The sequence below is a fragment of the Sorex araneus genome, chromosome 3 (assembly GCF_027595985.1).
Source record: "Sorex araneus isolate mSorAra2 chromosome 3, mSorAra2.pri, whole genome shotgun sequence".
Taxonomy (NCBI): Eukaryota; Metazoa; Chordata; class Mammalia; order Eulipotyphla; family Soricidae; genus Sorex; species Sorex araneus.
Window position 1 is genome coordinate 73,719,278 of NC_073304.1, and position 26,176 is coordinate 73,745,453.

A 26,176-nucleotide genomic window follows, 5' to 3' on the forward strand; every position below is an offset into this window, starting at 1 on the left:
CAGAACTCTGAAGACCATGTGTGGTGCCAGGGATACAGTCTGGGTCAGCCTCATGCATGCCAGTGTACTATCCCACGTCAGCCTCTACCTGATGTACTATTCCTTAAATATGTGTGAGAGCTGAGCAGACAGTCTTCTCCAACTCAAGGAGATTTTTTTTTTCTTTCACTCTTCTGTCCTTTTCCTGGGGGTGAGTCCCAAGGATAGCAGACATTGAATTCAGAGGTTACTTGCTGGTCCCCTGTAGTAAATCAGATATTGCCTCTCTCTGCCTCTCTTCATCCACAGACTCTGGACTCATTCTTCCTGGGGCAGGAACGCAGACACCATGCACCCCTACCCAAGTCCTTCTCTCTCCCCTCCTGGTCTCCACTTCCGTAAAGTTCACAGGAGAAAGCGCTCTCTTGCTGTGTACGCTGGTCATTGGAGGGATGCTGAGGAGTCCCCCTACTGGAGCCTAATCCATACTCACATTCGGTTATGTCTGTACTGTCTAGACCGCCGAGTCCCCTCACTCATGAGAGATTCAAATTCAGGGTGCTGCCAGAGGCAATTGGAACAGAGCAGGTTGGTGGAAAATTTCTCCTCCAGTCCAGACTCACCACAAGCTCTCTCAGATCCTGGAGCCCTGTGACCAGTTATACCCAAGACTAGGCATTTTTTTTTTTGGTGGAGGGGGGAGGAAGTGGTCAGACAATACCTAGTTATGTTCAGGGCTGACTCCTGACTCTGTGCTCAGGGATCACTCCTGTCAGCACCCTGGGGTTGTATGCTGTGCCGGAAACCTTGCCAGGGTGCCCTATCCCCTTCTCTGGGTTGGTCTCCTGCTCCTGCTCCCCAGCTCTGGCCCCTTCCTTAGCCGTGTCTCTATTTTTATCGCGCTCATTATTCTGCAGTGCTCTTCATTTCCATCTCATTACTGTTGTGCGGGTCATCCAGAAGCTTTGTCGCCCCGGAGACAGGCAGGGAGCTGCACGCCTGACTGTCTTCCCTGGCCCCTCTTCTGACAGGACACAGCTGGGTCTCGCTCCTTTAACCAGGAGAATGAGCACGGGCACCCATCAGTCATCCCGGCCCGTCCTCCTTCCGGAGTGACAGCTCCCATCACGGCTCCCTGCACCTGTCCTTCCCTTAAACATCGAGGGAGAGGTAAGTCAGTCCATAGCCGAGAGACAGGGTGAATTCATGGAGAACAGAGAACATGCGCACAGTTTTTCTATATGGGTCTGGGCTGGAGAAGAGTGTCTGAGACTGCCTGGGAAGAACAAGGACCCAAAACCGTCTTGCCTTGAACAAGGTCACTGCTACTTCCAGTTCAAGGCAGGCATGTTTCGTTACAAGTACCCAGAGCATAGTTGCTTAAAACCACAATTCATTTGCCCCAGAGTCTATTGTAGCAAATGGAAATAGACGAGGGTCTTAAGAAGGTTGATAGGGGGCCAAAAAAGGGGACCAAACATGGCTGAGGGAATGCATGCTTCCTCAGTCTCCCCTTGTTTCCCGCTGAGAGTCCCTTGGGGCCTCCAAGGTTCTGGTCCACCGCCATCAAGAGCCAATCAAATGAGAGACAGAACGATGACTGGAAAAGAGCATCAGTGGCAACCGGTGACAGGTGGGAAGATGGCAGACTCATGTTCTTAAAGCAACTGTCTTGCATGCCTGGTCACAAGAAGGGGAGAGAGCAGGGAATCACATCTTTAGAAGGGCCAGTCGCAGGCCAGTGGGAACCAGAACAGCCAATAAATCACTTCCTGGGCTGGTCCCTAAGGCATACTTCATCTTACTTGCCCACCTACACCAGGCTTTCTGAGTAAGGCTTTGGGAGAAAAGATAAGATAAGACAATGGCTTGCCCAGAAGAGCTGCTGGTCTTTATTTATTTATTTATTCATTCATTTATTTACTTTTATGATGTAGGAGTACTACTATTTATTCAGCCATTTTATTCAGCCATGATTAAGCTAATTGAACTGCTGGTTTTAAAATCTGAATTCAACGCTTGATTTCTTTGGGGCCAGTTTTCCTGCTCCTCCAGTACATGGCTCCTCTCTTTTGCTCTCCTCTGGCAGGGATAGAGAGCCAAAGACCTTGTATCTTTCCTCATGTGGGTCTCCGCTGGAGTATCTCCTTGTCCTGTAAGCCCTTCATCTCAAATGTCACCTCTTTAATGGGTACTTCCTGAATCCCTACCCTCTGCCCTTGTGGCAAAATCAAACCTTCTTCAGGATCCTAGAGGTCTTTGTTACCATAAAAAGGAAATCATGGGTGGGGGACCTCCCGGAACTTGGTTCTTTTTTTTTTTTTTTTCGGTTTTTGGGTCACACCCGGCAATGCACAGGGGTTACTCCTGGCTCTGCACTCAGGAGTTACCCCTGGCGGTGCTCAGGGGACCATATGGGATGCTGGTAATCGAATCCGGGTCGGCCGTGTGCAAGGCAAATGCCCTACTCGCTGTGCTATTGCTCCAGCCCTGGGAACTTGGTTCTTTATCTTCCCAAAGGAAAAAAATTGAATCAAGGGACTCAGTTAGAGAAAGTAGAAAGGGGTGCTGTCTCTGTACTCTAAAGACACAGGGGGTACAGATGAACCAAAGAGAAACATCTTCAAGAAAGTGTTAGGAACTGCTTTTTGTTTGTTTGGCTTTAGGGTTTTCTTGGGGCTGGGGGGCACATCCAGTAGTGCTCAGGGACACTGTACATAGGGGTCAGGTCATTTCCTATAGTGTCGGGGACCATGCAGTACTAGGGTACAAACAGGGTCAGCCACATGAAAGATGAGTGTCTTTTTATCGTGGAGAGGGAGGGGATGAAAGAGAAGGTTGTCATACCCAGCAATGCTCAAAAATTACTCCTGGCTTTGTGCTCAGGATCATTCCTGGTGGGGCTCCAGGGACCATATGGGGTTCCAAGAATTGAATACTGGTTACTTGTGTGCAAGACAAGTTCCCTGTTGTACCAACACTCAGGCTCTGAAAGACAAGAGTCTTACGCCCTTAATGCTTAATTTTTGGCCCATGAACCACCTCTGCTTCCATGTAAATTCACCTACTGACCTTGTTCCAGAGACCTATATCAAAAGAGATCAACTAGCCACAAAAATTTCGCAGACACCCATTCCTGGCTGAGTCATCAAGGGCAGTCTTAGAGTAGGGTGGGCCAGCACCTGCCCAAACAAAGCCCCAGCAGCTGCTTGTTCTCACACCCCTAAGCCACAGCCATGCCTCCAGCTGGACTCCTTCGCCTCAGGACTGAGTCTGATGGAGAACTATACCTGCCGAAAAACTCAAGTACACGGGTTCCTGTGGTTGATAACTCCAGGCCTTCTTGGGGTTGGATGCCTCCCTCCACCTTCCTGTACTTCCGGAAGCCCTGCTAACTGTGCCCATGAACCACTTCTTCAGCAATGTAAGCTCATCTACGGCCTTGCTCCAGAGACTCATAAATAAATCCCAAAAGAGATAAACTAGCCATAAAAAAATTTCTGGTACACAGCCCAGTCAAAAATTTAACTCCAGCTGGACAGTTAAAAATTCTGGATTTTCTGGAAAGCTTCACAAAACTGACCATCCAGTAGTCACACCAGATTGGACGGGATGTCACATGCAAGCCAACCCATCTCGATTAACAAAAACATGAACACAGAAGGCTTAACTTGTAACAACATCTTGGTGGTAATCCCTCAAACAAGGACTTAATGTCCCTGTGATGAGATACATTTTTCACTGATTTTCTTTTAAGGAAATGTGTTTTGATCATTCTGTTAGCTATTTATTGGCATCAAGCAATATAAAGTAAATTGTTGTGGCCTGCTATGGGGGCAGGATGGGAAAATGGAGACAATGGTGGAGGGAAGGTGACAGTGGTGGTGGGACTGGTGTTGGAAAATTGAATGCCTGTTACTAATCGTCATGAACGACTTTGGAAAGCGCTGTGTTTAACTAAATGAGTGGAGAGGGGGATAGGTGGTGCTTGGAGGTACTGTTACACCATAGCCCGTGGTGCTCAGGGGGTTGTTTCTGGCTCTGTTCTCAGGAGCGACCCCTACCGGTGCTAGGAAGCCATATGTGGTACTGATTGGTGAACAGGATGCCTTAACCGTTACAGAATCTGTTATTTATTCCCTATAACGTCCTAGAGTGATGATCCCAGACCCTCCTCCCACTTGTCATCCTCTGCCCTTCGGAGTCTGCACAATGCAATTCCCCTAAAATTCCTAGCAACCTCTGGACTGGTGTCTCTGTTAGAGCATCCGTGCACGAACACAGAGAACTCGATTTTCAAATCTGTTTAGCTCCTGCAGTGGGTGGAAGTTGCTATGACAGTCAGCTACAGCCTTACACAGCACCCAGCGTTTGCATGGCCTTGGTCTGCCCCAGAGTCTCAACAATAAGGAACCCAGGCAATGTTTTTCTGTAATTTTCCTTTCTTCCCCTTGCTCCCTCTATCTTCCAGACTCCCATAAAACTAACTAAAATACCTTTAACAGCTTCATTCCAGGATTGGATATGGTGAGTTGTCTGCTACCTAACCCTACCCTGCTTTTATATGACCAGTCACTTGCAGGAATCTCATGCACAGAACCAAGCTTTAGTTGGCCAACATTGAACCCAGAAGTAATCATAAGAGATAACTATGTAGAGCCCCGAACTATTGATGCTTTGCTTTTGTGCCAGCATTTTGGGTCTTCTCCAGCCTAGTGATGTAAATATCATGGGTTAGGAAAGCCTGGGATTATTCATTCCCCCTTTTAAGTTACTATTACTACTGAACAGGCAATTGAAGTTCTTTTTTATGATTGCATGATGCCCTTTAGCGCAGGTACCATCAAAAAATAAAATTAAAAAGAGCTTTCCACCTTCTGAGATCTGAAAACTACCCAGCACACCTGGGTCTCTAGGAAGCCACTGGCAGAAAAAGAGAGAGAAGTGTGGTCTGGGGTCTTGTTTTCCCTAGAGGTTGAGGTGGGGGAAGATGTCTAAGAATTCTGGGGCTTATTCTTGAAATCATAAGAGCTAGAATTTAAAGCTGGAGAAAAGATACAGAGAAAAAAAAAAACAGAGGAAAAGAAAGACACTTATTTCAGTCCCAGAAGTCTAAATCAACCAGGATCTGTAAAACAAGGAGTCATTCTGTTTTTGCAGGGAGGTTGGTTTTGCAGGAGTTTGTTTTATTAGTTTTGTTTTTTCCGTTTTGGTTTGTTTTTTTATCTGGGGGACACCCCTGGCCATGGTCAGGGGTTACTCCTGGCTCAGTATTCAGGAATCACTGTTGGCAGGCAGGGGGCGGGGGCGGGGGTGCATATGTGGTGCCCAGGGATTGAACCTGGGTCTGCTGCATGTCAGACAAGTGCCCTTCCTGCTGTAGTATTGCTCAGGCCCAGCAGGAGTTTTGGGTTACAGGATGCTGATCTGACTCTTATGTGGACTCTGACTAGCCCAACCTTTCCCCCACCCCCCAATTTTTCTGGCCAGTGCCTGCTTTGAGCTGGATTCCTCACATCAAAGCTTAAATCTGGCGATTGCATCACAGAAAAGAGAAGTTTGCTGTCAGGGTTCACACCATAAGCCCTGCACCCTGAGTTACCACCACACAGGAGGTATCATCTCCACCCCAGGGAGGAGAGGAGAAGAGGGTCACTTACTTATTCAAGACCACATGGCTAGAAATGCAGAGAAAGTGGACTTCAATCCAAGCCTATCTGACTCCACAGCCCTACCCCCATACTGTCACACCAGCCCAAAGCACTGTTTTTCATTGTGAGTCATCTCCTAGATGACTTCCTCTCTTCACCCAGGCTGGACCGAGGGGCCCTGCTTAGGCTCACTGTGTCTCTGTCACCTCTTCACTGGACAGACTGGGGCCCAGAAAACACACATTGGGAAAAGCCTAAAGCGTGGCACGATGAACATTAGATCCAGCCGTCCCAGCCACCACCAAACCCCCACCCTCACTGCTCATAGGGGGAGACAGGGAAGCGTCGGGCCATCTCCCTCCCCTCACCCTGCGTGTGACAATCACAGTGTCCTCACGCCTGTCCTTGCTCAGGTCTGAGAGGTGCTTTAGAGCTGTCCCTCCAGCCCCCACAGGTTGTCATGGTTCCTGCAGCTCAGACTCCTCATTGGTCAGAGCAGAACATTGTCTCCATGGTAATAAAGAGACTGTAGAGAAAGGCTATTGGGCCTCGGAAATTAACTCCTGAGAACACTCCTGGGAAATAAGCTCCTCGTGGGGGAGTCAGAGCTTCCCCTCCCGAGATGCAGTGCCTCTGACCGCAAAGCTCAGCTTTTGATCATGGCGCCACCATCCTTGTCTTCCTCCCAGCCCCTAAGATGCCAAGCCAGCTTTGTACTAAGGATACACTACAAGATGGGAGCTGAGACACAAAGGCCTGCCCTTTTAGGGATCTTCAGCCAGCCTGACTTTAGGTGGCTCTGCTTGCTTCTCCTGTGTCTCATGCCTTTGCTTCCCTCCCTGAGAAGATAGGAGCTGATACAGATGGAAACAACGCCTCCCTTCACCCCCAAGACATTTGGGGGTTAATACAGGGCCTTTGAGAACCAGACTATAGAACTGGTTAGACATGGGGGCACTTTTCCCCTGCTACTGGAAGGCTCGGCCTTGTTACCCCACTTTACCTAATAAGCATCACCCTCCCCACACCTGCCTCCTCTGTCTCACCTCCTTACTGTCCCAAGTTAATGGGGAGAGCTTGACAGCTATTGGTGCTTCCTAGAATTGTCCCACAGGGCACTAAGGCTTGCTGTGAGACTGTGCCAGCTCCCATGACTACCAATGCTGGGCTGCATCCATCTGAATTATAGAGATCAGATAATAGTTCCTGTTGCTACTATGCTATACTGCCTCCCCAGTGCAGACACTGAGCTCATTTTAATGGGAGAGCAGGGCTTTCCAAATGGTTTTCAGGAGGTCTGGGGGCCTCTCGGGAATTTCTTAGACAATTGGGCCATGCCACTCTCTCGTCTCTTCTTGTCTCTTTACCTGGGTGAGGGGTCATTGCTGTTCCCAAGGCAGGGGAAGAACATTTTCAAGTTCTTCTGGAAAAGGACTAAATTGGGTGCATTGGAGAGACATCAGGAACATTTTCAAGAAAACACAGCCCCCATACCAATCAAGTGGTCTTGTATCTTATAACTTCTTATGGGGTCATACCTGCAATAATGCTTAACCCCAAAAGCCGAGTATGAGGGGCAGTGAGCCTCGCAAAGATCTGGCAGGGGGCTGTTGATTAACTTAGTTAATATGGAGAAAGGGAGTAGAGAATTGGAGGGAGTTTCTGGAAATAGCTCTAACTGATGTGGGGTCTGTGTTATAGTTTTCAGAGAGGAGAGTATGGCTTCTTGTGCTTGGCCTCCTCTACTCCCCCCTCCAGCCTATAAAAAGAAACACTTCAGAGACTGATTCTTGGTGTTTTCAATAAACTATCCCTTTGGCCAAGAAAACCATTGGTTTTAGATGACAGGATGTCATCATCCTGGTAAAATATGACCCAAAATATGCAAGATTCAAAATTGCCAGTTGCTCAGTGATGGGGCGCATGGGAAATTTGCAATGGGTGATCAGAGCCGGCCCTGCTCCCAGTCCAAACTGGACCCCAAGCGGCCGCCCACAGATGGCTCCTCCACTCCTGAACAGCCGTGATCCCAGAAGCACACAAACCAATCTCAGAACACAGTGGCCACTGGCAGAAATAACTCTGGACTTAATTACTAAAATACCAAAATTCCAAAACCATGCAGCCACTGTTGGGGCCATGCGACATCATATGCTCTTCATTACCAGCAATAGAAAACAATGATCTAATGATGCCTTTTCGGCAGGTCTGATTGTTGGGGGAAAATTCCAAATGATAATATTGGGTTTTTGGATAAAAATTGAATGTAATCAAAGTAAAGAGAGAGTAAAGTGAAAATCATCTGCCACACAGGCAGGGTTGGGGGGTGGGAGGGGAGGTATACTGGGGTTCTTGGTGATGGAACATGTGCACTGGTGAAGGGATGGGTGTTTGATCATTGTATGACTGAGACTTAAACCTGAAAGCTTTGTAACTGTTCTTAAGATGATTCAATTTAAAAAAAAAATTCCAGTTGCTGAAGGTTGGAGAGACAGTACAAGAATTGTTTCTTTCCTTATATGAGACTGACCTGGGGTTTGATCCCCAGCACCCCATATGGTACCCTGAGCCCCACCAGGAGTAATCCCTGAGAATAGAGCCAAGAGTAAGTTCTGAACACAGCCGATCATGACTCAGCCTCTCCCCAACCCTAAAGAATCCCTATTTCTCTGATCAGGGTTACTAGTGAGGAATCAGTCCCACACCTGAGTTGCTCAGGTTCCCAAGGCCCCAACTTACCACTAAGAAGTGGTACAAAAGGAGACACTACATTCCTCCTCCACCCACTGCCCCCATCCCAGATCCTCTCATTCAAAAACTATTCTGACTTTTGCTTAGGAATAAGCAAAGGAAAATGTAAAACTAACATGCAAATGTACTGGTATAAAGTGTTTCCTGTAAGCAAGTGTATCTTTAACTAGTAGGACTTCAGGTCATTGAAGGACCGGCCGTTCTGTGTGTGTGCTGGCCTTATTGAGTCTCCTCCCTGATCTTCCTTTCCTGCCTCCTTATTCTTTTCATCTTCTGGCTTCTGGGAACCCCACGGGACAGCCTCATGGGCCACTCAAACCATTAACGGGAGATTTGAACCTGATGCTTAAAAGCCTCCTGTGAAAGTTTCTGAAGGCTGCTGCTTGGAAAATGAGCTTAATTGTTATTTTGCAAAGAAGAGAGATGGAGTTTCTCCCGGGGGCCTCCTAGAGCAATGGGATGAGTGTTTTGTCCTTTCAGCTATGTGGAACCTTAGCTGTGGACTCCCAAGAGGTCTCGTGGCTCACTCCCTCTCCCTTCTGAGTGCAGAAGGGGCCAAGGCAGGCCTTTTCTGTGGGCCTTCACTCACAGCCTCTTTGGGGGAGCTGACACCCCCAGGCTTCCTTGTGGAGAGGAGAGGAGAGAGAGGCTCTACCTGAGGACCTCACCATCCGATAGGTCAGCCTTCAACTGGAGAAAGGTCAGGCCCACATCTAGGGTGGCACTGTCCTCACACAGCCCTGTTTCCCACATTCCCCTGCTCCCACCCTCGGTCTCTACCCCAGAGCTCCCCGCATCCATTTATGGCATAGAGTTGCCTCACACACTGTCCGAGGACTAAACTTCACACAGAATTGTCTGGAAGCATGGGCCTGAGATCTGGCAGACACAGCCGACAAGTGAGATGCAGCTCTAACCTCAGCCTGGCCTCCCACAAGTGACAGCACACAGACACTCCACCTGTCCTGGGCTGGCATGAGAAAATCTCTAAGAGTTTCACCAAGAGTATTGTTTCCTGCCTGGGGAGAACCTTCTGTTTGAGCATAGTCTGCCTTTGTGTCCTCACAGGCTAAAGGAACTGTGGGATGGTTTGACTATATGGCCCTTTGGAACTCTCCTTACCCCACAGGGCTCGGCCTCCGTGAAATCTCACCTCTGGACTCAGATCACCCACCCTTCTCCGCCGGTGCAGCACTGGGACTCTCCCAAAGCACATCCTTTTAGGGAAGCCCACAGTGGGACCCAGGCAGAGGCAGGGAAGAGGTAAGAAGTATATGAGAGGGACCAAGGATCCAGCCCTATAGTAATCTGCGGGGGCGGGGGAGATGAACAGGGGCTGCAGCTTGTGCCCCTTCTGATCTAAGCTAACCTAACCAGGCTAACCTAGTCCAACAGGAACTATGTGATGAATAGGACAAAGAGTCTATGTGACTGAGGGAGGCATAAGAGATACGTGACTGAGGGTCTCTAAAGTGAGTTTATCTCCAAGGAATCTTCTCTGGGAGAGGTAGCAGAGAAAAGAACACTAACAGGACCTCTATCGTGAAGGTTTCTTCTCAATGACACTGGCTTTCCAGTGGAATAAAAGTCCCATAAATCACTCTATGCAGCCCTTCTTTTTTTTTTCTTTTTGGGTCACACCCAGCAATGCAGAGGGGTTACTCCTGGCTCTGCACTCAGGAATTACTCCTGGCGGTGCTCAGGGGACCATACGGGATGCTGGGAATTGAACCCAGGTCAGCCGTATGCAAGGCAAACGCCCTACCCACTGTGCTATCGCTCCAGTCCCCTAGCAGCCCCTCTTCTTAATCTAAGTTTATTCCCGACATGGGAAGCATGGCTGCCAGAGGCCTGTGAAAGATAGCTGAACCAGGAAATCCTGAGTCATCAGGAAGTCTGTTTACCCACCTATACCTGGAGAGCAGTGCATGCAGATGGTCTAAGGATTCCTGCCATGCCTTCCATTAACCCTTTGGCTGCTGATCAGAGGGAAGACAATGTAGGGTAGCCAAGCCTGCTAACAGGGGGCTGCTAAACACCGTGGCATCCGTGGGTAGGCAAAACCCCTTGCCAACCACGGCTCTTTTGGAAGGAAAACACAGGCCCTGCCTCAGAGCTGCATCCTCTGGAAGCTGGAGGACAAAGGCAACTCTGAATGCTGCTTTTATGCACTTAGGTCGGCCTCCTTGAGGGGTCCAAGAAAGTAGCAAATAAGGGGGGCACAAATACATCTACACTGGTCTTGTTCATTGCTGTTTCCGCTCAAGAATAGAGGAGCTCAGACGTGTGCATACCATGTTCATCCTTGTACCTCTTTGGATCTTGGCTGTTCCACAGACAACCTTTTTAGCAACCCAGTTTTTAATTAGGTTTAATCTATCAGGTCTGAGTTCAAATGAAACCTCTACCAGCCGACACTGAATGAATGGTGCCCTGAATTCCCGTGATTCTTTGCCTGTGCATTCCCATGATGCTTTGCTTAGACATTCCCATGATGCCTTGCTCATGCATGTGCTTAACTCGATTCCTCACCTTTCCATTGAGGTCCACGTGCCACCTCACTCCCATGCCCCACCGTATTTTCCCCCCTTCTGAACCAATGAACAGAATTATATACTACAGGGGGCTGGAGCGATAGCACAGTGGGTAGGGCATTTGCCTTGCACGCGGCTGACCCAGGTTCGATTCCCAGCATCCCATATGGTCCTCTGAGCACCACCAGAGGTAATTCCTGAGTGCAGAGCCAGGAGTGACCCCTGTTCATCACTGGGTGTGACCCAAAGAGCAAAGAAATAAATAAAAAAAATTAAAAAAGAATTATATACTATAGAATGTAATTTTTAATGCTTGTTTTTTTTAATGTCTCTTTTATTATCTGTGAGCGCAGTAGAGCAGGATTTGTGCCTTCTGCTCACTTTTGTACCTTCTAGTTCCTAGAACAGTGCCTCGGAGAGGATGGCAGTCAGCAAATTTACTGAATGAATGAGTTCATTCTGTCTCCTTTATTGAAGAGTATTTTCCCACGACAATGAAGGAATTGAGGGAGGCAGCACCTTACTTATGTTCCCCAGAGTGCTTGAACCAATGCATGGCTTGTCGTAGCAGCAATACATGTGTTGAAACTGACTTAAAACTTAAAACAGATCATGATGAGGACCCAGATCTGGAAAGTCCAGAGAGGGGACACAGGTAAGAGGCTTCTATGGGACCAGAACCAGTGGTCAGGTTGGAAGCTTTATCTCAAGTTCTCTCACAAAAAATTTAGATAAGACATATGGAAGACAAGAGATAGAGTGAAGGATCCACAGCCACTGTTGCTCTGAGGGGTACTGAGCCTGAGACATGGACATGAAGAAGGTGGGTACCCCAACTATGGATCAGGACAACAGAAAGGACCTTTGTCTAGTTCTTGGCCTGCCCAAAAACTTTAGCACTGACTACTCTGTTCTGTCTAAATGAGAAGTATTCAACCCAGAGTTGGCTGCAAAATTTGGTGTGACTTTTTTTTTTCAGGTTCTCAAAGCTCACCCAGACCCCACCCCAAAATGTTAAGAACCACTCACCTTAGGCCAGAGTAGATAGTACAGACAGCTGAGTGCTTGTCTTGCACATGTCTGACCCAAGTTTGATCTCTGACATCCCATATGGTCCCCCAAGCACTGCCAGGAGTGATTCTCTGAGTGCATATCTGGGAATAAGCCCTGAGCACTGTCAGATGTGACCCAAAAATACCAACTAACATAAAACGCCAGCCTAGAGAAGCCCAGACTTCAGAATCTTCTTCCTCCTACCACTAATCCCTCAGGTCTTGTTTAGCCCCATCTCAGAGAATATAGCAGAACCTACATAAACATGGACTGCCCCTGACCTCCATGAGACAGCAGACTCGGGCAGCCACGAAGCCAGGAGGCAAGACAGACTATCCAGCTTCAGTGCTCTTGGACCCTCCCTTATGAAGAGTCTCCAGACTTAAGAATATTGAATTTATTTTAGAAAAAAGAATTTTAAGCAAGGCCAAAGCAATAGCACAGGTACAGTGAGTAGGGCATTTGCCTTATACACAGCAAAACCAGGTTCGATCCATGGCACCCCATATGCTCCCCCAAGCCTTGCAGGAGTAATCCCTGGGCACAGAGTCAAGAGTAATCCCTAAGCACCTCTTAGGTGTGACCCCAAAACAAAGAAAATGGTTAAAGCATAAGACTCTTCCTCAAGCCTACCATGGACGAGCCCTCAAGTAATCTAACAGAGGTTCAGACTCTGTCCTGACTTGGGGGGACGGGGGAGAGGAGGGGCGAACTCCCAGCAATGCTCAGAGGATCATGTGGTGTTAGGGATCCAATCTGTTTCTCTATATGCAAATGATGTGCTCCAACATTTTGGGGGAGTTACTCCTGGCTTTGTGTTCAGGGTCACTTCTGATGGTGTTTGGGAGACCATACGTGCCAGAGATTGAACTGAGGCCAGCCACATACAAGGCAGGTACCTTAGCCTCTGTGCACTCTCTCTCCTCCTGTTACTTCTTTGGTTTTAATGCAAACTCTGAACCTCACACATTCAAAACAAGTGCTCTAGCACTGAGCTACATCCCCAGTCACCCCAGACTTTTGAGCTATTTCCCTGACCCTCTAGCCCTAGGTTCTTTGGGAGACAAGGAATTAAGGAGGTCAAATCCTATGGTGCTCAGGGGCTACCTCCAGCTCTGTGTTTGCAGATGATGCTAGAGGATGTTTGGGGGAACGGTTGGCCATATGGCGTCAGGGATCAAACCCTGGCCTCCCCTATACACATCATGAGTTCAACCCCCTGAGCCACCTGTCGCCTCTGTGCCCTGAGCTGAGACTGCTAACCTAATACCCACAGCTCTGCACTTCTGCCCCCACCCCAAACCCTGCCACTTCAGAGTCGAGGGCTGCAGCCGGCCACCACGATGCTTTCGCCAGTGATGTAGCTGGCTTCTGGAGAGCACAGAAAGGACACGATCCCTGCACAGTCCTCGGGCTGCCCCATCCTGCAGGGAAGAGAACAATGCAGCGGTGTGAGCACAGGCTCGGGTTCTCTCATGGGGCTCTCAGGCCACCAGTCAGAGAGGGCTCTGTGCCATAGCATGGGAGAGGGGACAGGGTGGATTCGGTCCTGGAGGATTGTCCCCCTCCAGGGCTCTGTGGACCCGAGACTTGAGCAGAAGGAATGGCCAGTAAACAGTCTGCTCTTGAGAATGACCCAGCCATCCCTCCCTTTCATAAGCACAGACCAAGATGTATAAATTCCCTCTTGCCTCTGAATATTGTAGCATTTCTTTATCAAGTTCCATATAACAGCATCATTCTCGTATACCTGAATGAAAAGAAGCAGTGAGGGTCAGAGAGCTTATACAAAGGGTAGGGCATTTGCATTGCTCACGGCCGATCATCCCATATGATCCCATGTGACTCTCACGGCAGGGCCCCCTTTCCAGGTCTGATCAGATAGAACATGGTAGGGTCCGGAGGACAGGGTAGCATCTTCCCTGTCAGGGCACTTCTATGAAGTGCTCCCAGACCCCCACCTCACTGAGGAACATTTCCATGGAGCCCAGCAGCGAGCCTGAGACACCCCCTGTGCTCACCACTTTGCTGAAGTCAGTGTAGATCACGCCCGGAACCAGGCAATTCACTCGTATGTCCTTGTGGGCCAGCTCCAGGGCCAGGGTTTTCGTGAGACCTAGCAGAGCCGTTTTGCTGACATTGTAGACGCCCAGCTCCTGAGAGAGGGTTAGGAGATGCGAGAGTGAGGGAGTGAGGGACCCAATACCCACCTATAGAGCATCACACCTGTGCCAAGCTGCGAGCTCAGACATGTTCCCCCAACCCAGGCTGGGAGCAAATGCTAGGTCAAGGGGACCCAGCCACTGGGCTCAGCCAATGGCAGCAGGAACAGTTGTGGGGCCTCTGTCCCAGGCACTGAGCCTGGGGCTTCCCAGAACCCTTCTCCTCACGGGTTCCAACCAGGAACGCATGGAGTCCCCACTCACCATCATCGGTGTGTACGCTGAAATGGAAGAGACCAGGATGACTACGCCGCTCCTGACAAGACAGGCAGAACCCAGAGGACAGAGGGAACCAGTCACTGAGCCTGAGCAGCCATTGAGCCATGCAGTCCCCACCTCAGGAGGACAGCATCCCCACTTCCACAGCTGGGGAAACTGAGGCCTCCCCATAACGCCATCACTAAGTGGCTGAGCTGGGATCTCTAACCACCCTCTCTCACTCAGTTCCCATGCTCGGAAGCTCTGTCTGTCCTCTGCTGCCTCCCGAGGGACCCTAGGCAGGACAATGAGAAACTTTCCCTTCTCTCCAATTCCTGCAGGAGATGTCTGGCCCAAGTCCCTGACGGGAGACCCCAGGACATGTTGTCTGAGCCACCATACATGCAGGATCTAGAGCAGAGGCCGAGAAGCCGGGCACCAGGAAGGGCCTGGGCGGGGCCTCCCTTTGGGGACAGAACTGGGGCAAACCTGACTGCAGGTTATGCATCAGGGACCGTGCCCGTTCTTGGCCATGGGCTGCTGGCACAGCACGTCCTGGGCCTTCTGCTCTCGGGGCAAGGAGCTTATGCCTGGGACCAGGAACATTGCCTCTTCCTGAAGCCACTGGACTGGACATGGGTAGGTGCGCAAAGGCGACGAGAGAGGAAGGGGTGTGCAAAGACCCCAAGGAGACTTCTTGTGTCTTCCACCCTGCCCAGAAGTGCCTCCCTTCTCTTCAGACTCTCCTCCTGTGCCTCAGTCTCCCCAAGTACCACCAGTGCCCAGTCCCACCTCTTCTCCATGTGGGGCAGCAGCCGGCGCAGCAGCAGAGCTGGGGACTTCAAGTTCACATCCAGGACCTGAGATCAGAGCAAAGGAGGGTGAAGACACACCCTGCCCTAGGCCCAGTCTCATGAGACGCCGGGACTTCTACCATTTGTCCGGGAAGAGCAGGTGAGCACAGGTGGCAGAGCCCAGGAGTACCAACTCGCTAATGGGGAGCAGGCAGAGCAGTGAGGGAGGGGTGGGGGACAGGTCTGAGAGCGATGCCCAATGCCGTGAGCAGCTCAGGGGTGGGTAAGGGGAAAGCTCAGGCCTTTAAGAGAATCCAGAGTCTGGAGCAATAGCACAGCGGGTAGGGTGCTTGCCTTGAACTCAGTCGACCTGGGTTCGATTCCCAGCATTCCATATGGTCCCCCGAGCACCGCCAAGAATAATTCCTCAGTGCAGAGCCAAGAGTAAACCCTGAGCATCACTGGGTGTGACCCAAAGAGAGACAGAGAGAGAGAGAGAGAGAGAGAGAGAGAGAGAGAGAAGCCAGACTGCACTCTGATTGTGAGAGAGGAGCTAGAAGCAGAGGTCACCAGAGAAAGATCAAGGGAGAACAGGTGGGGGGAAGGCAGGTGCCTGGAGCGTGGCAGCCCCTGGAAGAATCCCTCTGTCTCTCTGAGTCTGTATCTCTTTGCTCTCTGGCCTTGAACTGACAACATTCAAGGCAAGCTCATGATGCAGCTGGATCCAACAAATCGAATTGGTGAGATGTGTGAAGACACGGAGACTCAGAGAAGTAAGTACAGAAAAGCAAGAAGAAACCAGAGTGAGATTTTGCCAACCCCCCTGCCCCCACCTGCATCTCCCACCCCAGCCCCACCCCCGTCCACAGCACTCTGTAGGGATGGAGCATGATTCTATTATTGGATCACAAAAAGTGCCCGCTGTGAGCGCTTCTGCACACTCCCGTTTCTTGCAGATGTGGCTCTGAGCTTTCCTACGGCCAACACAAAGAGGGAGACGCGACAGAGAAAGGCTGCCCTGGGAGTCAGGGCCCATGCCGACGCTGCCTGCAGCCGACACCAAGCTTTAGGCTGAGACTGGGCACTGTCTCGTAGGTCTCAAGACAGGGCATGGAGGGATTAGTGTTGGAATATTGAATGCCTGTAGCAAATCATCGTGAACTTTGTAAACCACAGTAGAGGGGAAATTTACATAGGTGGACCTTCCCTATTCCAGGTAAACTCCAAACTATGTTAACACAGACACAGGGGAGAAGGAAGAGAGGAACTGTCTTTCATTTCTGTTTAGGTGCCTCACCCCGCAGTACTCAGGGGCTAGTCCTGGCTCTGTGCTTAGGAGAGACTTCCAACAGCGCTCTGGGGACCGTTTGCGCTGCTAGGGACTCGAACCCAGCTCTCAGCTGGTGTGTCAGACAAGTGCCTTATCTCCTGGACTCTCTCCAGCCCCAGGAGAGAGGAACAGTCAAGGAACGGTGCCACTGAGCAGAGAAAGGAGCAAGGATGGGAGTCAGTCAGGACCAACACGGCACAGGGGACCCTTCACCCTGTGCCTCCACCCCACACCCACTCATTCTCTTGGATGTGGGCATGGGAGCTGCTTTCCCCAGTACAGCAGAGGCCCCTTTGGTGTCTCTGGGGGTGGGAATGACCCCCATGAAGAAGGCGTAAGGAGTAGACTCAGGCCTTCTGGTCATTTGCTGTTCAGAACACAAAGCAGCACTGGAGAGTTAGTACAGGGGTTAAGGCACTTGCCCTGCGAGGAGCCGATCTTTGGTTTGATTCCTGGCACCCCATGGGGCCTCTCAAGCCAGAAATGGCCTGTGTGCAAAGAATCGGGAGTAAGCCCTGAGCATAACCAGGCGTGTGGCAGAACCCACCCAAGTAGCAGAACAGAATCCTGAGTTCTAGGAGGTCAGTCCAGGCACTGGGTGTGTTAGGCCAGACCAAGGACCGAGAGGAAAATGAAGCCCTTCCGAGACTCAGGAGAGGGAGACCCTCCATGCTGGCAGGGCCCGTGGGCACTGGAGGAAGAGTACTCTTGGGCTGGAGTCCTGCTGGAACTCAGAGCCTGAGCAAGGCGCTGCAGAAAGAACCTGGGAAGAAACTGGGGTGGAAGAACTTGGGATGGGAGTTGGAGGACAGGTTGGGTGGATATTCTGGGGAAAGTGGAGGAAAGATTCCCCCAAGAGGTTGGAGATAATGGGGGTCTCTTGGGGAAGTGTACAAACTAGAACTCGATGAGCCAGAAGGACTACCTTAATGGCCATGATCCAGAGACACACAAAAGAATCTCTGAACCTAGCAGCTCGCTGCAGAGATTTCTCCAGACCCTAATTATCTAAATTTTTAGAATTCCAGGAGCACGTGGCTGCTCTTGAAGCCACGCTAACATAACAAGCATTCATAACAAGCAATACAAAAGAGAGTATGGGGGAGATTGTCTGCCACAGAGGCAGGGGAAGGGGTGGGATGGGGGGTATACTGGGGTCACTGGTGGTGGAAAATGTGCACTGGTGGAGAGTTGGGTGATCAATCATTGTATGACTGAAACTCAAACAGGAAAGCTTTGTAACTGTATCCCATGGTGATTAAATAAAAATAATAATAATAATAACAATTTAAAAATTAAATTAACATTCTGAATTTAAAAATTTAATGTGGAGTTCATGCCCAATTCAATCAGCTTAATCGATGGATGAATAAATAGCAGCACTCCTACATTTAAAAAAAGAGAGAGAGGATTCTCAACTGTCCTGAGAAAAAGTCGGGAGCCTCTGAACTGAAACCAGCAGGAGTGAATGAGCCAGACCTGCAGGAGACCCTGTGAGCAATGAGGTCCCTGGACTTGACAACACGTGTCCTGCAGGGCCACTGGGCTGCAACGCAGAGCCCAGGGAGGCTGCTGGGGTGTTGAGGGAGCTCAGTTTCCATCACCCCTAAGAAGAGAGGGTAGGTCAGACATGCCTTCATGGAGCCCTGGAGAGGGCAGGGAGGAGATTCCCTCTCAGTCCTTCTCCCCGTCAGAGGGACAAGGGGACAGAAGAACATGGATGTGAACAGGACAGGAGTGGAAGTGGTGGCAGGCAAGTGCTCTTCTCGGGGCAGCTGACAAGATCTTTCCTGAACCTTGTGCTCCAGGTCTCAGGCTGGCAAAGTGACCTGGCATTGGGGGAGAGTGTCTGAACCCACCGAAAACTGACTGTGGGTGCAGGCGTGGCGGGCTCGGGGGATTCGTCTTGCTGAACAGGGAAGAGCTCTGACCTGGGAAAGGGGGGGAAGAGGAGGGCGGATCGCAGCAGTAGGGATGAGACCCTCAGCCGTGAGTGTGTGTTCAAACCAGAGAATAAGCAAATACAGCTACAGACGGTCCACAAAGCCCGGGACAGGCCAGAGAGAACGGCCCGGGGGGATGGCACTGGCCCGCATGTAGCCAACCCCAGTTAAAATCCCAGCACCGCAGGTGGTTCCTAGAGCATCGCCAGGAATATCTTCCGAGCACAGAGCCAGGAAGAGGCAGAAAGATCTCCTCAGGGTGAGGCCCAAACCCCTTCTCATTCCCTTCCCCCAAACAAAGAAACCAGAGCCGTGTTTGTGCTTGACTCTCACCAAGAACAAATACTCTCTCCCGAAGCCTGACCAGTACCGGGCCCAGAACCAGCCTTCCATCAGTATTCGTAGAACCAATCACCGCACACACCCGGAAGAGAGGGGAAGGCAGGAGAGTGTTGATGCGCTGAAAAGGTCACACTAGAAGCAGGATCGGGGCAGGGAGGAGGATGGTGGCTGGCCCATGTCCTGGCCGGGTGGACAGGTCTCCAGGGGGAACGGGGCAGAGGGCTCCAGAGAATGAGACTCGTCTTAAAAACACGTCCACACCCTCAGCCGCTCCCCAGGACTCACCTTGTTCCACACCTCTTCACTGGCACCCAGAGTACTCCCGATTAGGGGGTTGACCGCTGCGTTGCACACCAGGATGTCCACAGCCCCACAGTGCTCCACGGCCTGGGAAGGGAGGGACAGGAAGAACAGTGCCTTGGGGGGGCTCAGTCCTTCCAGAATACCCCAGGAGCAAGGGTCATGGGAGCCAAGGTTGCAGGTTCCACCCGGGCCTGGGAGCAGTGGGTGACAAAGTGCCCGAGAAGCTCTGGGTGGAGGTCACAGTACTGGGGCAGGGCATCTTCACCAGCGCCCCCGTGGGTACAACTCTTTATTATTTATTTCTTTGTTTGTTTGTGTTGCCTTTTGGGTCACACTTGGCGATGCTCAGGGCTTACTACACTCAGGAATTACTCCTGGCCGTGCTCAGGGGATTCTATAGGATGCCCAGGATCGAACCCGGATCAACCCGTGCAAGGCAAACACCCTACCCACTGTACTATTGCTCCGGCCCTCAGGTACATCTCTTGAACCCCTCCCCAGTCACAGTTTTCCCAGCATGGGGTGGGGTGAAGGTCTTTTCCGAGCAGGTCATTTGTGAGGGCAGCGATTCTGCTCAGGTAGACTAGGAGCTACCATGGCCTCAGGAGGTGGCCAGCAGCCAGCCCCTGCCCCTCCGAGGACTGAACCGTGAGGGACGTTGGCAGCCTGGCCCTGTCCTGTGCCTCTCTCTCACCTTGGCCACCAGCCGCTCGCGGTCCTCGGCCTTCCCCACGTGGCACACGATGCCCGTCACACTCAGCCCTTCCCCCTGAAGTGTGGCCACCGCACGGTCCACATTTTGCTGCTTCCGACTGCTGACCACCACGTGGGCTCCATCCCGGGCTAGACGCCGAGCCATAGCCAGCCCGATCCTGCGGGGGAGAATAAGTCAGCCTCCGCCTCGAGAGGCAGCCGCTGATGTGTGTTCTGTTTCTCAGGAGGGGGCTTCCGCAGGAGCTTGGGGCCTCTGTTGTGGCAGAGCGCCCCCCCCCAAATCAGGGCACTCACCCATTGGTGGAGCCTGTGACCACAGCCACTCGATCAGCCAGAGGGCCCTTCTGGTTTCCGCAGCTGCTGTGCCTCCGTGCAGCCAGCCTTGCGCAGGTGGCAGACAGGTACCTATGGGCCCGGACCCAGGTCACTGCTCGGAGCATGGCCAGCACCTACTCTGCTTGCTGCCGAAGTCTACCCTGGAGAAAGAATCGACGTCATTGATCACTGACCAGAGGCTAATCCTCCATCTGACACAGTGGCAGCAGCAGACAAGCAGGGACTGAGGAGGTGGTCAGGGTGAATTTCAAACACCTCTCCATGAAAATTCAGTTCATAAAACAGGCAAATTAGAGTGTGAGACTTGTGGTTAGTACACAAGGGGTTTTTCCCCCCTTTCATGTCAGAAGTGTGTCGAGTCCCTACAACAGCCATTATGGATGTGGGGGTGCCATGGTACACTATGACCCCAACCCCCATCCATCCATTAACTTCCTGAGTGGGGGAGGGGGATGAGGAAGTCAAACCTCCAACCAAAAGGCACCCCAATCGTGCAATATTGTGTCTCTCTGGCCCCAATGTATACTTTTTAAATTTTTTTATTACATCACAGTGAGATACTCAGTTAGAAGGTTGTTCATGATGGAGTTCCAGTTATATAATGTTCCAACGCCCATCCGATGTATACTTTTGACATATATGATGTGTCACAAATTAAGAAGCCCAAAAAAGAAAAGCTTTTCCATTTTAAGCACTTCAGAGTTGCAAACCTGTCTCCCACTTCTCTTCTCAGAGGCCAGCTTCCCAGCATCTTCGTTACTTCCCCAGAGTCAGTCTAGAGACTCCTGTGAGGGGGCTTCCTGGGCAGAAACCCCCTTCACAGAAGGCTCCTGGGGATCAGCGGAATGGAGTGAGGAGGCAGAACTCGTGGCCCAGAGCAGAGCTGCTCTTCTTTGGGGCCTGGAGCCCTGGGGGCTCCTTCAGAGGTGTGTGACCCCTCTGGTGTGCCGGGTGTTCTTTGGGGCAGGGACAGGAAAGACAGGGCCTGGCACATGGAAGGAGAGGATTCCTCTAGGAAATTGCAGGCTACATTCTCTTATCTAACGGGGAGCAGGAGCAGAGGGTCATGGAGAGGTAGGATCACCCAGAATGTTTGAGAGAACCGGACCTGCAGTGCCTGGAGGCAGGACCTGGCAGTGACTGAGATGCACATAGCAGGCAGCATGTGTGCCCCAGAACTGGGATGGGGCTTCCCCCTTTCCTGCAGTGGCCCCAAACCAGCTCTGCTCCCAGCATGCCCCGGGAAGGGAAGGAGGCAGTGCTCTAGAGCTATGCAGGGGAGACTCAGCTATGAGAACTGGAAACCCCCCAAAAGATGCTTGTATCGTGGACCCAAATTCCCCAAATCCACTCTAAGACAAGCCCAGGGGCGCTGCCTGACCACCCACACACATACACACACACCCCACACACACTTCCTGCCATGAGATTCCCACTTGCTTGCTGGGGAGTCTTGGCCACTGCTGCTTGGAGGGTGTGGCTCGTGGTGGCTGGAGCAAGTGGTCATTGAGGGCACTCAAGAACTTAAGGGTACCTTTCCGGGGGAGGGCAGAGCCCGACTGACTGCAGAGAAGCTGTGGGCTCAGGCTGTGGGGGCCACAGACATGCCCCTGTGGGAGGCTTCAGAGTGGGATGACTATCCACAGACCCCCATCCCTTCCAGACCTTCTCTGGCCACTTCATCGCCCAGGGACTCCTGGTTACTAAGCAACCCCTGCCTTTCCTCCTGCATCTGCCCTCGTTCCTTAGCAACCCCTGCAGAACCCAGGTCTCTGGAGTTGGGGGTGTTTCCATACATGCTAAGTGAGTGGATGCTGCTTAGGGGTTGTGGAGATTCTCAAGTTAAACAGCGGCCTCGGTCAGTGGTATAATGGAGGTGATAAAGAAATGTTCTGCTTCGGGGGAATCAGCTTTGGCTTCCAGTTTAAGTCTTCTAACATGATTTTCAAAACACAGAGCATAGATTGCCTTGTATTTTTTCTTCTCCCTCCTGCCTTTTCCCTCTCTCTCTCTCTCTATCTCTCTCTCTATATATATATCCCTCCATCTCTATCTCCATTTCTCTCTCCCTCTTTCTCTCCATCTCCCTCATTTCTCCCTTCCTCTCTCCACTTCTCCCTTCTCATCCCCTCTCTCTTCCTCTCTGTCCCTATCTCTCCACCTTTCCCCTCTCCTGCCTCTTCTCTTTCTCTCCCTCTCCCTCCCTCTCTCTCTCTCTTTCTCTCTCTCTCGTCCATCTCTCCCTTCCTCTCTCTCATTCTTTCTTTCTGTCTCCATCTCTCCTTCCTGCCCCCATCCTCCCCACCCCCTTTCTCTCTACCTCTCCTTCCTCCAAGGTCATCCTTATAGTCTATTCAAGGGGATAAATGGTATCAAAGTCTGATAGTCCTTTCTTCTCTGAAGAGGATACCAGATTCCAGCATTGTTATGACCCCTGAGGAAGGTGGGGCGGGGAGGAGCATGCCAGTCTCTAGGCGCCTGCAGACACGGATCAACCCCACAGAGAACTGAGGAATCCTGTCTCCTTGGCCAGGAGGGCAGCAGGGAAAGAGGACTGTGGTTTGTCGGGACAGGACACCCCCTACTGGACGGCCCTAGTCATCGCTCCAAGAAGCTTTGAGCACAGGATGGCAGCCATCAGCCAACTCTGGCTAACTTGAGGTGTTTACCCAACAGGAGAACAGAGTTGGTTGTTGTTGTTGGGAGGGAGTAGAGGGGTTGAAACTTAGGGGTAGGTGTATTGTGAATCATAACACCCAAGAGGAGAGAGAGGGTAAAAGGGAACATGCTTGCCACAGGGGGAGTGGGGGGGAAGGGAGGGATACTGGGAACATTGGTGGTGGAGAAGGGGCACTGGTGGAGGGATGGGTACTTGATCATTGTATGGCTGAAACGTAATCACAAAAGTTTGTAAATAAGAAAGAAAGAAAGAAAGAAAGAAAGAAAGAAAGAAAGAAAGAAAGAAAGAAAGAAAGAAAGAAAGAAAGAAAGAAAGAAAGAAAGAGAGAGAGAAAGAAAGAGAGAGAGAGAGAGAAAGAAAGAAAGAAAGAAAGAAAGAAAGAAAGAAAGAAAGAAAGAAAGAAAGAAAGAAAGAGAGAGAGAGAGAGAGAGAGAAAAAGAAAGAAAGAAAGAAAGAAAGAAAGAAAGAAAGAGAAAGAAAGAAAGAAAGAAAGAAAGAAAGAAAGAAAGAAAGAAAGAAAGAAAGAAAGAAAGAAAGAAAGAAAGAAAGAAAGAAAGAAAGAAAGAGAGAGAGAAAGAAAGAAAGTTAGGGGTTTGGGATCTTCAGGGAGGGAGGTGGGTACACTGGTGGGAGGTGTGATATTGGAATTATGTTGCATGGGAAACCACTAGTAACAGTATTGCAAATCACAGAATGTCAATCAATAAAATATATAGAGGGGTAGCGGGGGAGAGCTGTGCTTAGAGCTTCTTCCTGTCTCCATACTCAAGGATCACTCCTGGGGGTTTCAGGGGACCATACGGGATACTGGGGATCAAAACAGGGTTGGCCATCTGCAAGGCAATGCCCTACCCACTGTACTAGCACTCTGGCCCTCAAAGGTCTGAAAAAGAAAGAGAAGCTTTTTCAGGAAAGTTTCCCTGCTTGAAGGAAAAGCAGCTCCGGTCTGTCCCTGGGAAAGAGTAAGGAGACTGGACAACACATCTCTCCCCTGGGCCCCTTCCCACTCCAGTCCAGTCCAGAGACTACAGCTGCCAGCCCAGGCACCTCCATGCCGGACAGAGGAAGCCAGAGTCACTCCCAGTCATGCTGGGCCTGAGATTCAGAAGCCAGACCTGACCAGTTGGTGGTCAGCCTGGTGATTCGGTGTCCCAGGGCCGAGCTAGGTGGTACATAGAGCCTTGAGGTGCCAGGGTCAAGCCCCTACCACTCCAGCTGTGCCTTCTCATTCTTTTTTTTAATATTTTTAATTTTTATTGTAATTTGTATTGTAATAGCTACAGAGGTGTTAACATTTATAGTTTTGTTATATAAAAATCACAAACCCAGGCCAGAGCGATAGCACAGCAGGTAGGGCATTTGCCTTGCATGCAGTCAACCCAGATTCTATCCCCGGCATCCCTTACGGTCCCCAAAGCATGTCCAGGAGTGATTCCTGAGTGCAGAGCCAGGAGTAACCCCTGAGCATCGCTGGGTGTGACCCCAAAGACCAATAAATAAATAAATATTTTTAAAAATCATAAACCCTTCACCACTGCCAAAATGCCCAAGTCCTTCCACTCCATCCTTACGGACTTACCCATCATTCTTCTATTCACTCTTCTCTATCCCAGAGCAAGTGTAGATCCTGTGAGCTCTGTGCGGTCTCTGAGCCTAGCACCACTCCCACAATTCCCCATTCAAGGTCCAAACATGCAGAGGGGAGACCAGCAGCATGCATCCTCCACCAACCCCCTCGGAGGCAGACAGCCTCCACTGAGGGTCAGCGAGAGAAGAGAGGAGAAAAGAAGGGGAAATCAAAACGGATTTAGGGGAATGACAGCAATGATGAAGACCAGCACGGAGAGGTCAGAGTGACTGTACAAGGAGGTAGAGAATTTGCCTTGCACATGGCCAATTGGGTTCGGTCCCCAGCACCCCCACTAGGGTCCCCTGACCCTGCCAGGACTGATCCCTGAGCACAGGGCCAAGAGTAAGCCTTGAGCACTGACAGGTGTGACCCCAAAACAATAACAACAACAACAAAAGACCAGCAGAGCAATGAGGGAAGGTGTGAACAGAAGTGACTGAGTCCCTCCAAATCCGGCTCCTGTATGGAGTTCCGAGTGAACCAGCCAAGGGTACGTGGATCCCCCAGGCTCTGGCTGCCCAAGATCTTTGTTACGAGAACTGGCGAAGAAAGAAATCTGGGGCTGCAGACAGCCGGAGCTAAGGAAGCCTCAAGAGTCACAGGCCCAAGCTGGGGGAGTTGCTGTGGGTCTCACCTGCCCTGCCAGGGCTGAGGAGCTGGACCACCTTACCTGGCTGCACTCCCGATGCTGGGCACAGGTGAGCCACCCTTCTTCGCCCTGTCTGAGGTGAGCCGGCAACAGGCTGGATTTCAGGCCCTGCTAATTCTGAAACACAAACGGCTGATTCATGGAATTTATAGTCCTTGAGCTCAGAGGAGGGGCGAATGACCTCACCTACAGTGGGGCCGAGCCTCGAGGGTAGGACAGATCTGAGCAGTGTCTCAGAATACTGTGTGTGCCCCTGGTCCAGGACCCCGTCCTGGGTGTCCTGCTGGCCCCAGACTCTCACTGCACACAGACAAACCCATCGCTCCAGAGGCCCCCAGCCACGTGCTGTGGAGGGAGAGCAGGCGGGCAGGCAAGCTACCCGTGAGTTCAGCCCGCAGGAAAGAGTCCAAAGCCACAGACCTATTCCCAGGGGTGCTAGAAAGGGGGTTCAGACCCCAGAGCAGGGGGAGAGCCCATCCCTGCTGGATCCGAGCCCTCTTGGCTCTTCACAGTACTAGACTAGAGAGCTTCCCGTTCCCCACTGCACCACGCACCCACCCACTGCTTGGCACTGCCCAGGCCCAAATCTTTGCCTAGCACCTGCCCCCCACTAGGCCAGTACTACAAACACCCAAGGAAGAGGTCCCTGTCCCAGGCAAAACTGCAGTCTAATGGGAGAATGAAACCGGTGCAGTGCTGAGCCAGTTGTCAAAACCCAAGTGGGGCGTGGGGGTGGGTGGTGATAGCTTAGGGATAAAACATTTGACTGAAAAATGCAAGTAGGCACAGAGAGATAGCATGGAAGTTAAGGTGCAGGCGTGCAGTTGACCCCAGATTGATTCCTCGCCCTCCATGTGGTCCTCACGCATCACAGGTATAGCACTGGAAGCCCCCTGGCACCAGCAAGTGTAGCCCTGAGCTTTGTCTGGGCAATCCCCTGCACAACTGCTTGATGAAGCCTCACATTCAACCACTAGCCCAGCTGGCAGAAAAATCAAAAGGTGGGTCCTGGGTCTGCTGACCACTTGGGAAACGCACCCCCAAAAATTTCAAGTAGGTTTAAAATC

At 51.1% G+C, this 26,176-nt stretch overlaps 1 protein-coding gene across 6 annotated transcripts in view; it reads right to left on the reverse strand.

Annotated features, from left to right (window-relative positions):
- Positions 1–11,462: 11,462 nt before the first annotated feature.
- The window catches only part of LOC101557798 (dehydrogenase/reductase SDR family member 2, mitochondrial-like), a 46,825-nt gene continuing 32,111 nt past the window's right edge, over positions 11,463–26,176 (reverse strand). For 5 of the 6 annotated variants that reach the window (XM_055133983.1, XM_055133988.1, XM_055133987.1 and 2 more), the window contains 9 exons: positions 25,131–25,226; positions 20,109–20,290; positions 19,795–19,972; positions 19,083–19,184; positions 15,181–15,248; positions 14,395–14,446; positions 13,990–14,124; positions 13,660–13,718; positions 11,463–13,392 (listed from right to left, as the gene is read on the reverse strand). In XM_055133983.1, coding sequence (XP_054989958.1) covers positions 13,281–13,392; positions 13,660–13,718; positions 13,990–14,124; positions 14,395–14,446; positions 15,181–15,248; positions 19,083–19,184; positions 19,795–19,972; positions 20,109–20,254 — 852 coding nt within the window. In that variant the 5' untranslated portion in view covers positions 20,255–20,290; positions 25,131–25,226 and the 3' untranslated portion in view covers positions 11,463–13,280. The remainder of the gene's footprint in view (positions 13,393–13,659; positions 13,719–13,989; positions 14,125–14,394; positions 14,447–15,180; positions 15,249–19,082; positions 19,185–19,794; positions 19,973–20,108; positions 20,291–25,130; positions 25,227–26,176) is intronic. The other variant, XM_012932950.2, reaches the window with a different exon arrangement.